Here is a 13,612-nt window from a genome sequence, read left to right as displayed (position 1 = left end):
TTTTTTTTTTTTTTAATATATACACATATATGTTTCTATCTATCCATACCTACGTATATACACACATACGCACATATACACATTTTCAATAACCCCATTAACACCTGAAGGATACACAACCTACAATTTTATATATATTTAATATATATATATATATATATATATATATATATATATATATATATATATATATATATATATTCTAGACTTCTGATTGGCCAACATTTCTGCACGGTTAGGAATCTAGCGCCACCTGCTGCTTTGGCATGTTCATAGCAGCGTTTTCCTTCATTTCTGCCTTTATGTGTGGACGGGATTATTTTTTTAAAACGAAAACGGAAAATCTCCGTTTTCAAAAATACCCGTGTACGTGTGGACGTAGCCTCAGTCTCTGACTGGAAGCGCTAATTCGTCATTCGGCTTTTGTCAGACTAAAGTAACTGTTAAAACTGTTTGAAAAGCTCAGCTATACAACAAGGAGAGATTGAGAATTTCCTTTTAGTTCTCAGTTTATTTGATATTGACAAAAGTTAGTCAGTTTTGTCTGTTCTTCTGTAAAACAAACTAAGATTTATTTTTAGAATTAATATTTTGTTTCTAAGTGGAATTGACAATTTAGTCTGTTTCGTTTGTTCTATTTTGAAACTTAAACGCTTTAGCGGCTGCCTTTTGTGTAGTTTGCAATATTTGCCTTTATTTATCTGAAAAAGTCTCATGTTCCTTAAGTACATCTACCCTGTTGAACTTATTATGGGAAATAAATATTTAAATAAAAACAAGCTGCTGATTATTTCACATTTTACTTGTGAGCAACGGCACATTTAAATCTTACAAATATAGTTATTTGGCTTATATCGTGATAGATATCGTTATCGCCTGAAATGAAAAAAACATATCGTGATATGAAAAAATCTCATATCGCCCAGCTCTACTTGTGAGCTATAGCAGAAAGGGGCTACCCGAGCTACCTGCTGTGGCAACGCTGTGTGAATAAGGGAGCAGCCAAAATAATCTTATCACTTGAAGTGGTTTAATTAGGATTTCTGTTGTTGGTGTGTAGAAGGAGCTGAATTTCTAGGTTAGAAAACCAACTGCCCCAACCCTGCCAACATACACACACACACACACGCTTTAGTAAGAAGATAAGAAAATATTTAATCTGTCTTCCTCTGTTATTGTGTGCCTCTCTCACTCCAGGCAGAACTGAAGCGCCTGAAGAAGGAGGTGCGGTCGTTCTGCAGAGTCTGTCAGGATTGTTTGTCTTTGAATCAGATAGATATCAGAGATCAAGTAAGAGCTCTTTTTTGTCTTTCTTCTTCTTCTTTTTACAGTGCGCACCAATCCCATATGTGAAGTACTAGTGAAGCCATATCATTTTTTAACTAAAGGCAACTTTACACTTGGCTATCTGAGACAAAAGTCCATCTTAGGATATCGGTCCAAAACAACAGACCTAGATCACCCTGTGGGACATGACAAAACATAACTTGAAATGAAAGTGTTTGAAAATTACTGCGACTGATCAGTTATGGCAAAAAATCACAATAATTTTTTGGTAATTACTCAGATTACAATTCTTCAAAACAGTACGATCGTGAGTGCTATTAAACCTTTTCGTTTGCTGCTGCTGCTGGACTCCTTGAAGCCAAACTGTTTCCAAAGAGATGGACGGTAATTTTTTTATCTTGATTATTGTGGTTCCTTAATCATTGTAATTGATTTTAATCTTTGAATATTTACACCACCCTACTTATACCAAAGTCTCAGTGAGATGTCCAGTGTCTGTAAACAAACCATGGAGAACACGGTATACAGTGATGCACAATATATTGGCCTGTGTGAAATTGTCAGGAAAAACACCTGCCCTGGTGGTATGGAGGTGAAAGGATTAAAAAGATTTGTGAGGCTTTGTTTGCAGTGATTTTTTTTCACAACCCATGAGCTGATAAAATTCATTTATTTACTTAAACCTCATTTTAGCAGATGATTGCAATGGTGTCTTATATTTAAAAACAAAAACAAAAACCTTAGACCAGTTAGACTGTGATGTATAATAAATTTGGGCTTTTAAAAACAATCAAACTTTAGTGAAGAGTACAAAACACACTAAATAAGTTTTACTCAAACATGTTGGGGCTGTGTGTAATGATGGATGCAGCCACCATTGCATCACACTCAGGCTAGTAAAGTCCTGTGATGATGCCTTTGATGTTTTCAAACCAGAGACGATCTGTGACGGTTGATGAGACTAAGGAACAAGAGTGCCACCCAAAAGTGCCACCTTTTGACTCTAGTTTGGATCACCATTTACAAAATTAGTCGTGCTTGGCACATTTTTGTTACGTTTTTGTATTAAAACACAGATATATATGTTAATTTATCATGTTATTCTTTTTGTTGTCATCATATAAACAAACATAATCAGATTTATAGTCTATAATTTTCTTTACAAACTAAATAGTTACTCATCAGTTTAATTTCGGAGTCATATAGAGCTGGGTCTTGATATTTGGATAACATAAATTCTGTCCTTACAGGCATTTGAGCTGTTATGTGACTTGCTGTTGCTGTACAGTGTGGGTTCAGTCCGCTCCAAGCCTGCCCTCCAGGCACTGGCCCACCTGCCATCTGATTCTCTGCGGTCTGAGTTGGCCGCTTTCCTTCTGGACTACATCTTCACTGACACCGAAGACGTCGAGCTCCATGGCATCTTGACACCAACTGAAAAATGTACGCCTACTCTCAATAAATGTTTGCATGAACTGTGATACTTTCCAGAAGCAATTTGTCGCTTTGTCAGCCAGTGTTGACAAAGCGACAGCACTGTTAGCAGATGTCAGAATGAACTGAATAATGAAAGGGATGTAGTTTTTATTAGCTTGCACCATATTTTGGAAACTGCTTAGTTGTATCACTGCCTGTGGGTACAGTTTTTGATGTCTTGTTTTAAGTCTTCTTCTGTATCCACTTTCTGTTCCATATTTTATAATGTTCTGCCAAATATCCCTTTCATTCATGCTCTTATAGACCCCACAGCATGCTTTCCCTCTATCTCTGCATTTCTAAACTGTTAACTCCTCATTTCTGCCAACCTGGCTCTCCTCTTTAGCTGAGGATGAGGAGGAGATGAAGATACGTCTTCTTCAGAAGAAGCGCAACCAACTTGCTGGCTACTGTAAGCTGGTCATCTACGGGGTGCTGGACCTAACTGCTGCCACAGATGTCTTCAAGCACTACAACAAGGTGGAGGGATTGTTGGGTTTTATCAGCCCAGCCTATCACATATGACCACAAACACATTATATTTACACATATTACAATTCTTACTGTTTCTGTATCACAGTTGTGCGTGAATGTAGGCAAAATGTGTTAAAAGGTTAAGTCGTGACTTTAGTAATCTAGTTGGAGATCAGTCGTTGGACCGACATTCTTTGGGGGAATTAATTGGGATAGAAAGACGGGAAGCAGATTCATAAAAAAGTAATAATGGAGAGGATGTGTAAGAGCGTGGAGGAGGGTGAGAAAATCTGTTTTAGAACCACCGAGGTGCTGGGAATGAGTCAGAAAGTACGGTTGCTAAAAGAGGCACAGGTGACTAGAACAGAGTGGGTCCGATTAATTTTTTTCAGACATTTATCAGAGCTGTTAATTAAATAGATTTGATGTTTTTCTGGTTTTTGGTTTGTTTGTTTGTTTTTCCGCTAGTACTTTAAGGACTTTGGTGACATCATCAAAGAGACTCTGAGCAAGAGCAAGCTCATCAACCCCGTGCAGAGCGCCAAGACTGTCTGTCTGAGTCTGCAGCAGGTGTGCACTTGCATGTCACTGTAATCTTTTGTATTTAGTGTAGAGGTTATCAAACTGTGCAGTGCGCCTCCCTGGCACAGTGTAGGAGGCTCACAGCGGGGGCACAGAAGGAGAGAGGTGAGATGAAAAGTGCATGCTGGTCTTCTAAAAACAACACAGTTATTAGTGTTTCAGTCAGCGGTAGGTACGTGATAGGGAGATGCTTTCAAACTCTTAAACTTGGGAGTCATAAATCAAACAATATTTAAGATTTGCTGTGACTTATCCAATCGAAGCATAACAGAGTTAGTTTTCTTCACTATAAAAATAGCCAGTTAACTGGTTTTGTATATTCGTGGGTACACTGCTGACAGGAACAGATATCACCTAATGGTTTTAATGGTTAAAAATTCCCACAGTTTGTATTACTGTTTATCATTTCATTTGTTACTTAAGCACATTACAGTAGTCTGATGAGGATTTTCCCTCAGTTTTCACATTAAAAAATTTTTTTTGTTGTTTTTTTATAAAACACCTACCTAAAGTATACAGGGCTCCATATCAGTGACCTTTTTGTATGCAAGGACGAGTGTCACATACACAATAAACTTTGTGTGTTAGCTGAAGTACATTCTGAGTTGTTTTTCCAATTTAAATAACCAGCTGCACATATTTACTGTCTCTTAATTTGAAATTAAAACACATGTTCTTCATTTTCGTGGGTTATGTGGGAGTTCTCTTCTATAATTACAACCAGTACTTGAATTACTTAAAAGTTTGCAGCCTTAACTAACCAACACAGAATATTTGTTTGTGCATATCCAGATATATATCGTGCCTTTTATGCAACATGTCTGTGTGTGCTCAGCTGTTTTCAGAGATGCTCACGGAGCACCACAGCAGGCAGGATCTCACTGAGATTAGAGACTTGGCCAAGAGGCTTGCCATGAGCTTTGGCATTGATCTTCATCGTGTCCGCAAACCACTGGTGGCCCTGCACATGTCAGTAACACACGTTTCTCTTGACAAATGCACACAGGCCAACCTTACCATGACCTAGTTTACCTATTTATTTATTTTTCTGTTACTTCTATGGTAGCATTTTTAGAAGCAGCTACAGTTTCACATAGAAAAACGCTACTTTATGGCAGAAATCATCCGTAATAATTAACTCAGAGCTAGTAAGAAATCATCAGATTTGAGGACTGTAAAGAGAAATTACAGTATTCTTCACACTGTGGTTGTTCATTTTGTGTTTCTCCTTATGTCAAGAGATTGTTTGTGTTGTCTTTCTTTTTTATCAGGGACGGCATACGTTTCGCATTTCGGGACCCACAGGAGGGAGAGGAGCCAAATCCAAATGTGGCCTTCTTGGAGATCCTCAGCGAGTTCAGTTTTAAGTTACTGCAGCCGGACCGCGCCCAGCTGTGAGAAGCAAAAACACACAGACACGCTCACTCGTAACACTGCACATGTATTTCTGTATGTTATACATATGTAGGAAAAAAAATCTCACTTAGCAACAGTTTGAGAGAGAATACTTGTGATGTCATGAATCCACATGAATTATTATATTACAGGTAAAACAAAATAAAACAGTGTCTTCATTCTTGTTACATATTCGTTGCGTTGATCATATTATTCATTTAACTTAGATTCACAATTATTTGCTCAATTCCAGTGAAACTGAAAATGAAATGCAAACAAAGGTTTCCTCAGTCTTTGTCCCATCCTGATTCTCTGTCATCTCCTCCCAGAGCTGAGTTTCTGAAATCGGCATGTCCCAGCGCTGCCCTCTCCTGGCCGCCAGTCAAACTGTATCAGCGTTCTTTGGAAGCTCGCGCCACCTCTAAAGCCACTGAACAGGAGGGAGATGACGAAGTCCCTTCTCATGACATGCCTGTAGTGAAACGCAGGAGGACCACAGCTCAGGGTGATGCACATGATACACAAAACACTCTGCATGGATATACTCTACGTCATAGCAGAGATAATTAATTTTTTAAAAAATGCTTAGAAGTGGGAAGTCAATTTAATTTAACTTAATTTAATGGAAAATTCAGTCTTACCCCTGTCTTATGGTCAGAGGGCGAGGATGAGGAGAGGTATATGATTGTTGGACATGATATATGCCAACGAAGTGCTCTTTAATCCTAAGAAGTGTCTCATTGTTATTTTCAGTATTAGCTACTATTTGCCAATGAGGCTATGTACAAATTGATGGAAAAAAATGACACTGGTGCACTGGTTTGCACTACCACCTTGCAGCAAGAAGGTTTGAATCCACCTTTCTGTGTGGAGTTTGCATGTTGTCCCCATGCCCTCTGTTTGTCTCTCTGGGGCAGCCCTGAGATGAACTAGCTAGCTGTCCAGGGTGGACAGTAGGGCTGGGTATCGTCACTGATTTCTAGAATCAATTCAATTCCGATTCACAAGGTCCCGAATCGACATGAAGGAGATTTTCCTGGCCTGGATTTTATAAAAATATTCTGCAGTACATCAAAAACGAAAGAAAACCATTAATCAACACATGAACATTACCTCTGAAGTTACAGCGGTTTTATTAGAGACACAGCTGAGCGTTTTGCATTTTGCATAATTTAAAAAAGTTTAAATTTGTTCAGTATTGAACGGCAGAAATTAGGTTTTCTTTTCGGAAGTATATAAAACGAAAAAAAAAACAAACATCGGCCGACAGCGCTGTAAACAACGGTAGACTTGTGCGTAACAAGCAAGCGAATAATGCAGAAAACAGATTTTTAGACGGGAAACTGTTCTTGAAGAGAGAGAGAGAGCTGTGCATCGTGGTCGAAGCAAAACAGTAAAAGTCAGAGTGAATTCATGACGATGTCTATGTGAAGCGTAGTTTGGATCTTCTTTTGCTGCTGGTTCGGTCAATATTGTTTGGAGAGAGATCAAACTAACAGCTTTAGAATCAGCGCAAAAAGGGCGTGAACACAAAGCGCCGAAACATCAGAATCAGCGAGCTGTCGGCTTTCAGCCCCGACTGTGAGAAAGGCGACATCTCACTGATTCTGATCCGCGGGTTGCGCTGTGTGTTTAAGGCTTTGTGCAGAATCCGTGTTCCTGCTCTCATTTACTGTCTTAGCTGTTGTTGAAATTTTGTGAGATTTAACCTGAGATTCTGGCATTTCGGGCAAAATAAATTTATATCAAAAAATCGATTCAGAATTTTAATGAATCGATTTTACATTATCCAAGCCAGAATCAATTTTAATCGATAAATCGATTATAAAAACCCACCCCTAGTGGACAGCTATCTAGTTCGCCCCATGTAACTGGATATGTGGAAGAAAATGGATTGATTAATATTTGGGGCCATTCAGAGGAGGAGTGACCCAAATGTCAGGACAAAGCAGTTATTTCAACCCAAATTGTGAAATCGTTTATCGTAATCAGTTATAATAACAAGAATATTATTCTTTTTCTTTTTAGCACATGATCCATGTGTCCATTATTTTCTTTCTGTTGTTGGTTTGGGTTGGGTGGTAACTTATGGAGTTGATCTGAATTTCAGTCCAGGAATTGCTGTAATGACTCGGTACCATTAAGAGAAACAGTGCAAAACTGTCATAGTTGTTCAAAATACAGTGATGTAAAATTAATAGCATTCTTCACATTTCGAAAGCCTTAAAAACATTTATTCTTTGGTATTTTTACTTCACATGTACATGTGTGTTTGGGAATCTGCTGAATTCTGCAGGAAGCAAATTTGCTACTTTACCTTGTCAATTAAAGCGTCATCATCTTTGTGTGGTGACTTGTCTCTCCTGCAGGTTCAGCGTCCACCACCAGAGGATCCTGGTTGGACAACAGCAGCATCCAGAGCAGCCTGCACACCCCAGCCCTCACCTCCACTGTCCAGAAGCAACCCGCCAAGCGGATTGCATCCAGGAAACCAAGACCCGTGGAGTCGGATATCAGCAGCACCTTAACTGAGCCGGAGTCAGAGGATGAGTTCTCCCCAGGGTAAGTAAAATTTTATGATCAGCATGTCTGCAGTATCTGCTGCCTCTGATTCGAGCATTTGTAAATTACTGCCATGGGTCAGATGATTTCATGTCAGTACCTTTCTTTTCTGTGTGCTGTGTTACTGGTCAAAAGGGCAATCAGTAAAAGAAGGAAGATTAAAGCTCCTGCAGAGTTTTGCTTATGATGAAACAAATTTAATTTCCCCTGTGTATTAAGGCATAATCATAGACACAGAATACAGCAGGTAGACAGTGAAGTTGGAAAATTGTCTTCTGCTGCTCTCCAGGTTACAAATGCGAAAAGTGAAACTCAATAAAAGACGGCTGGCTTCCTCCAGCAAGAACACCCCCTCTCCAAGGCAGCAAGACCTGAACTCCCACCTCAACTTGTAAGACTGATTTTTAGACTGTTTAATACTTACTATTAAATTGTGAATATGTTCCATTTTACAAAAGCTATTTTCAACCAGAAATAATCACAGAATGGATCTGTGTGTGTGCTTCGCAGGCTTTCCCTGATTGAAGATGACATCTCAGAAAGAGATGAGGACGAGATTGAAGATTATCACAGTGACTCTGACACTGGATACACACTGGTAAGAACAAAAAAACCCCAAATACATCATATTTACTTTCTCTCATGACTGTGCAATCTGTTTTAACAGCACCTGGTCAGCTAAGGTACAAATGAATTAATTCTTTAAAAGGAACATATACATGTCACCACAAATTCATTTTGGTCCTTCAGTGACCACAGTTGTAGGATCTGTGCAGAGAAAAAAATATGTACAAAGCTATTTATGATGAGAGGAAAAGAAGCACATGTGTGATGTTTTGAACTTTGCTCCTAGTGCTATATTTATACCCTTTGAATACAAATATGTTACATAAATCTAAATCTAGATTAAGTACAACATACCTTGAAAACTAAAACTTGTTTGCTTGCAGCCTTCCACACGTCACACCTCACTGAGTGTCCTTGACGAGCTCTTTGACTGAGGTTAGCGGGGGATCATCTGTTCAGGACTTCTACAGTTTCAGTGTGATGAATATTAAGTCATCTGTTCTTCTGTTCACCTGTCAGACCTGTTTTTGTCTCTTAATTTTGTTGTTGATTGGGAAGTCTGGAATTAGAAGCTGTTCTGATGTATTAATAGGAATGTTTTGAAAATAACGATGTTCAGAATAAATGTTTCACTAAAGTTGGACTTGGTTCCTCTGTCTTTCATCAGCTCTTACGAGTTTCACATTTTTCAAAATAGCCTTCACTGTTGACATCACAGTTTGTTTTTGTTTTTTGTTGAACACCTTAATGTATATTAAAGATGCCTGATTTTACAAAGCAATACTAAAAGTAAGGCATTACAATGTATTGTTTTAAAAATGAACAAACTCAAAATGTTATTTAGATACACTGAAGCACTACTAGTTATTCCTGTTTGTAATGTGTGATTTGTTTGCTTTATTTCTAGGTCAAAAAAATCACTAATAAACAAGATCAAAATGAATTCCGAGGGTATCCTTTGTAAAAGATTAATAAAAGTAACAACATGCACAAAGTAACACATATTGCTTTGTAGTGAATTACACCATGAAGCAGAAGGAGCTTAGAAAAACAAGTGGAAGGAGTCAAGATTTTATTCAGCGGAAGACCTCAGTGCGAACTGTGAGGAGGCGCTATCTAACCTCTGAAGTGGCTGCAAATTTTACCAAGGTTTTAGTCAAATGCCCCCCTGTGATTTTACCTGCATCCTGCGATTTGATTTTTAGTTATTTTAACAGCAAACTGAAGAAAAGCCTTGACTGCGTTGCTCCACTCACCACCAAAAAGATTAACGTAAAACATGCATCACCCTGGAGAAACGAAGAAGTCAAAAAACTCAAAAGAAATTGCAGGGCAGCAGAAAGGAGATGGAGGAAAAATAAAAATAATATCAACCATCAAATATTTTCCGAGCAACTTAAAATGTACAATAATACATTAAGGAAGTCAAGAAATTCATACTTCGCCAAAATAATCAGTATTAACAAAAATAATCCCAAGGTCCTCTTTTCCACCATAGATCATTTATTTAACCCTGATTTTAAAAGCTCCAAAAGAACCCCCACAGACTCACTCTGTGAGCAGTTTGCAGACCACTTCAGGGGAAAGATCAGCGCCATCAGATCTGATATTTTATCTAATCGCGATATGATTGTAAACACATCTGAGGGCTCGATTGTACCTGAGGAGACACTGGACAGCTTTGTCCTGGTTAATGCTGAGAACTTTCAGAAGGTTTTCTCCACAGTGAGACCCACCACATGTCTTTTAGATCCAATTCCTTCTTCACTCTTTAAAACACTTTATGGATTTTTTGAGGCTGAGCTTTTATACATGATGAATTGCTCTCTTCAGTTGGGTGTCTTCCCTGCTGCCTTTAAAACGGCGGTGGTGAGGCCCCTTCTGAAGAAGAGCAATTTGGATTGTAATGATTTTAATAACTACAGACCTGTATCCAACTTACCATTTTTAAGTAAAGTCTTAGAGAAACTTGTTTTTACTCAGATTACTGATTTTCTCAATGATAGACAGATCCTGGAGATATTCCAGTCTGGATTTAGGGTGAACCACAGCACAGAGACGGCTCTCCTAAAGGTTTTAAATGATCTTAGATGTAACTGGGACGCCCAAAAGCTCTCAGTCCTGGTGCTACTGGATCTAAGCGCAGCCTTTGATACAGTAGACCACGCTATTCTTTTAAACAGACTAAAACACATGGTGGGCCTCTCTGGTGCTGTACACAACTGGTTCACTTCCTATCTCTCTGACAGATCTTTTATGGTGAGTATGGATACATGCTCCTCTAAGATCCATAAAATGACATGTGGTGTGCCTCAAGGGTCGGTTCTAGGCCCTGTACTTTTTAATTTGTATATGTTGCCTCTCGGCAGTGTCATCAGGAGGCATGGAGTGAACTTCCACAGTTACGCTGATGACACGCAGCTGTACATCTCCGTGTCTCCTGATGACACCAGACCAATGGATGCCCTTTTTAACTGTATCTTGGATATAAGATCTTGGATGGCAGAAAACTTTTTGCAGCTTAACCAGGACAAAACCGAAGTTTTAATCGTCGGTCCTGAGGCTCAGAGAGAGAAACTCTTGTCTAAATTAGAGGCATTTTCACTATGTCCTTCGCTACAAGTGAAAAACCTGGGTGTTATTTTTGACTCTGAGCTTGGTTTTATCCCACATGTTAAACATGTAACCAAAATTGGATTTTATCATCTAAAGAATATAGCCAGAGTCGCCCTATTCTCTCTCGGGCCAACACGGAGATGCTGATGCATGCTTTTATTACCAGTCGCATTGATTACTGTAATGCCCTGCTCTCTGGTCTTCCTAAGAAGAATATTTCAACTTTACAACTCTTGCAAAACTCGGCAGCTCGTGTGCTGACGGAGACCAGAGGGCGGGCCCACATTACACCGGTTTTAGAATCGCTGCATTGGCTCCCCGTGTGTTTCAGGATCGATTTTAAAGTTCTTTTATTGGTTTTTAAATGTCTTAATGGTCTTGGGCCTTCTTATCTCTCATATCTGCTTTTACCATACGAACCCTCGCGGACCCTGAGGTCCTCTGGTACTGGCCTTTTGATTGTCCCTAAAGTCGGGACACATACTCACGGAGAGGCAGCTTTTCAGTGGTATGGTCCTCGTCTGTGGAACAGCCTGCCGGAGGAGCTCAGGGCCGCAGAGAACGTACATGTTTTTAAGAACAGGCTCAAGACCCACCTTTTTAATTTAGCTTTTACTTAGCGTTTATTTATTTTTTATGCTTATTTATTCTATCCGGTTATTCTATTATTAATTTAGGATTTACCTAATATTTTTTGATTTTATTCTTATTCATTTTTTAATCTTCTTACTCTATTTATATTTATATTTATATTGTATCCTGTTCTTATTTATTTTATCATTTTACCCTGTATATATCGTATTGCGTCATATCTCCAGTGTTTCCTCGGAGGGCGCTCTCTGCACCGGGGCTGTTATTGACCGTGGCTGCTGGGTCTCTGGGGTCCTCTCAGCCTGGTTGGGGGGCTCCTTGGCTTCCCTCCTGCTGTGTGCCCAGCCCGGAGGCTGCGGTCTGTGACCGGCTCCCGGTGCAGACGGCTCTCTGTTATAATGTTTCCTCACTTGGCTCATGCGAGCCCAGCCCAATTTTTACTCTTTAAGTGTGCGCGTGTGTGTATGTGTGTGTGGGTGGGGGTGGGGGGATATATGTGTATTGAGAGTGTGGGGAGTGAGTTGGAGGGTGGGGTGGGCTGCTTTTAACTATGTAAAGCACTTTGTGCTACATTTTTTCTGTATGAAAAGTGCTTTATAAATAAAGATTGATTGATTGATTGATTGATTGATTGATTGATTGATTGATTGATTGATTGATTGATTGAAGATATACGGTGGTATTTTACAGTGATCAAAAACCTTAAGAATCAGCTTTAGGTTTTCTCTATTTAATTAATCAAAACTTGAGGTTATTTATCTAGAAATTTTGACTTTCTCTGAAATGGCTTTAAAGTACTTGTCTGTCTTCCTCCCCTCACCCTCAACTGTTGTGATAAATGGCTAATTTATATAACTACTGTTGTGATTCAGCACTGTATACAGAAAATTAATTGGGAGGGGGGGTGATTATTAGGCGTCTCAAAATTTATTCCTAGTTGTAAGTAACTTAAAGTTGAGCTGCTCAATAAGTCAAAGTTTTAAGACTCATCAAAATGTTGACTTGGCTATGACAGGCACTTTTAAGCCACAAACAAGCTTCCATACAACCTAATGACAATTAAAATGTGCGACATTTTCATTATATTTCCATATGTGAGAAAATGTCAGAAAAACATTTGCACATGTATGTTATAAAATGGGGAAATACTACTGAAGCGTAGAGCTGCCACCCAGGCAAAAGAAAAATACAAGTGTATCACGTTATAACGTGAAAGGTTTATTGTTCTAACAAGATACTTTTCCTGTTTGTACAATATACTTTTCACGTTTGAACAACATAATATCACGTTATTACAATATACATAATTATCACGTTCGTACAATATAAATATTATATTGTACGAACGTGATGATTATGTTCGTACAATATAATAGGAGATAAGATGTACCACAATGTAAGGAGTGCTCTGACACGTTGATAAATATGTTTTTTTTCCTTTCTCGCAGTCGATTAGATGAGATGATAAGGCTGTATGAAAAAATGTTCCTATTAAGTTTTGAACTGAACTGCCAGTAGCTTTTGGTGTACAATTCAAACACTGCAGATGTATTTGCTAAAAACAAACACAAATAATCTGTCACTAGAACAAACAAACAAAAAAGAATGACCATTCATATAAGGAAGGAATCAATTATCACGTTCGTACAATATAAATATTATATTGTACGAACGTGATGATTATGTATATTGTAATAACGTGATATTATGTTGTTCAAACGTGAAAAGTATATTGTACAAACAGGAAAAGTATCTTGTTAGAACAATAAACCTTTCACGTTATAACGTGATACACTTGTATTTTTCTTTTGCCTGGGTGGCAGCTCTACGCTTCCGTAAAATACAGCTGTAAATCATGACATTATGTTGGGTTCATTCGTTCCACGCTCACCCTGTTGACACTGGGTTGCGCATGAATCCAATCATCGCATTTCGCGCCATTCCTGACAAACGGGGCGGAAGTTCGCACAGTCAGGTGACACCAGACTGCCCGCAGTTTTCGCGCCACCACCGAATCCCGCCTCTCCCCGCCGAAAGAAGCGACTCTATTGGCTGAGGGAGA

The 13,612-nt window shown here is 38.9% G+C and overlaps 1 protein-coding gene across 9 annotated transcripts in view; it reads left to right on the top strand.

The window, feature by feature from the left end:
- The window catches only part of stag3 (STAG3 cohesin complex component), a 30,303-nt gene extending 21,017 nt beyond the window's left edge, over positions 1-9,286 (top strand). For all 9 annotated transcript variants that reach the window (XM_076875927.1, XM_076875924.1, XM_076875930.1 and 6 more), the window contains 11 exons: positions 1,198-1,290; positions 2,538-2,730; positions 3,110-3,243; positions 3,706-3,807; positions 4,655-4,788; positions 5,091-5,213; positions 5,544-5,719; positions 7,584-7,776; positions 8,066-8,167; positions 8,287-8,374; positions 8,727-9,286. In XM_076875927.1, the coding sequence (XP_076732042.1) occupies positions 1,198-1,290; positions 2,538-2,730; positions 3,110-3,243; positions 3,706-3,807; positions 4,655-4,788; positions 5,091-5,213; positions 5,544-5,719; positions 7,584-7,776; positions 8,066-8,167; positions 8,287-8,374; positions 8,727-8,777 (1,389 nt within the window). In that variant the 3' untranslated portion in view covers positions 8,778-9,286. The remainder of the gene's footprint in view (positions 1-1,197; positions 1,291-2,537; positions 2,731-3,109; positions 3,244-3,705; positions 3,808-4,654; positions 4,789-5,090; positions 5,214-5,543; positions 5,720-7,583; positions 7,777-8,065; positions 8,168-8,286; positions 8,375-8,726) is intronic.
- The last annotated feature ends 4,326 nt before the right edge of the window (positions 9,287-13,612 follow it).

The sequence above is a fragment of the Maylandia zebra genome, linkage group LG2, assembly GCF_041146795.1.
Source record: "Maylandia zebra isolate NMK-2024a linkage group LG2, Mzebra_GT3a, whole genome shotgun sequence".
NCBI classification, from domain to species: Eukaryota; Metazoa; Chordata; class Actinopteri; order Cichliformes; family Cichlidae; genus Maylandia; species Maylandia zebra.
Note: the sequence above shows the minus strand (reverse complement) of the source record. Positions and strands in the feature narration are given on the sequence as shown.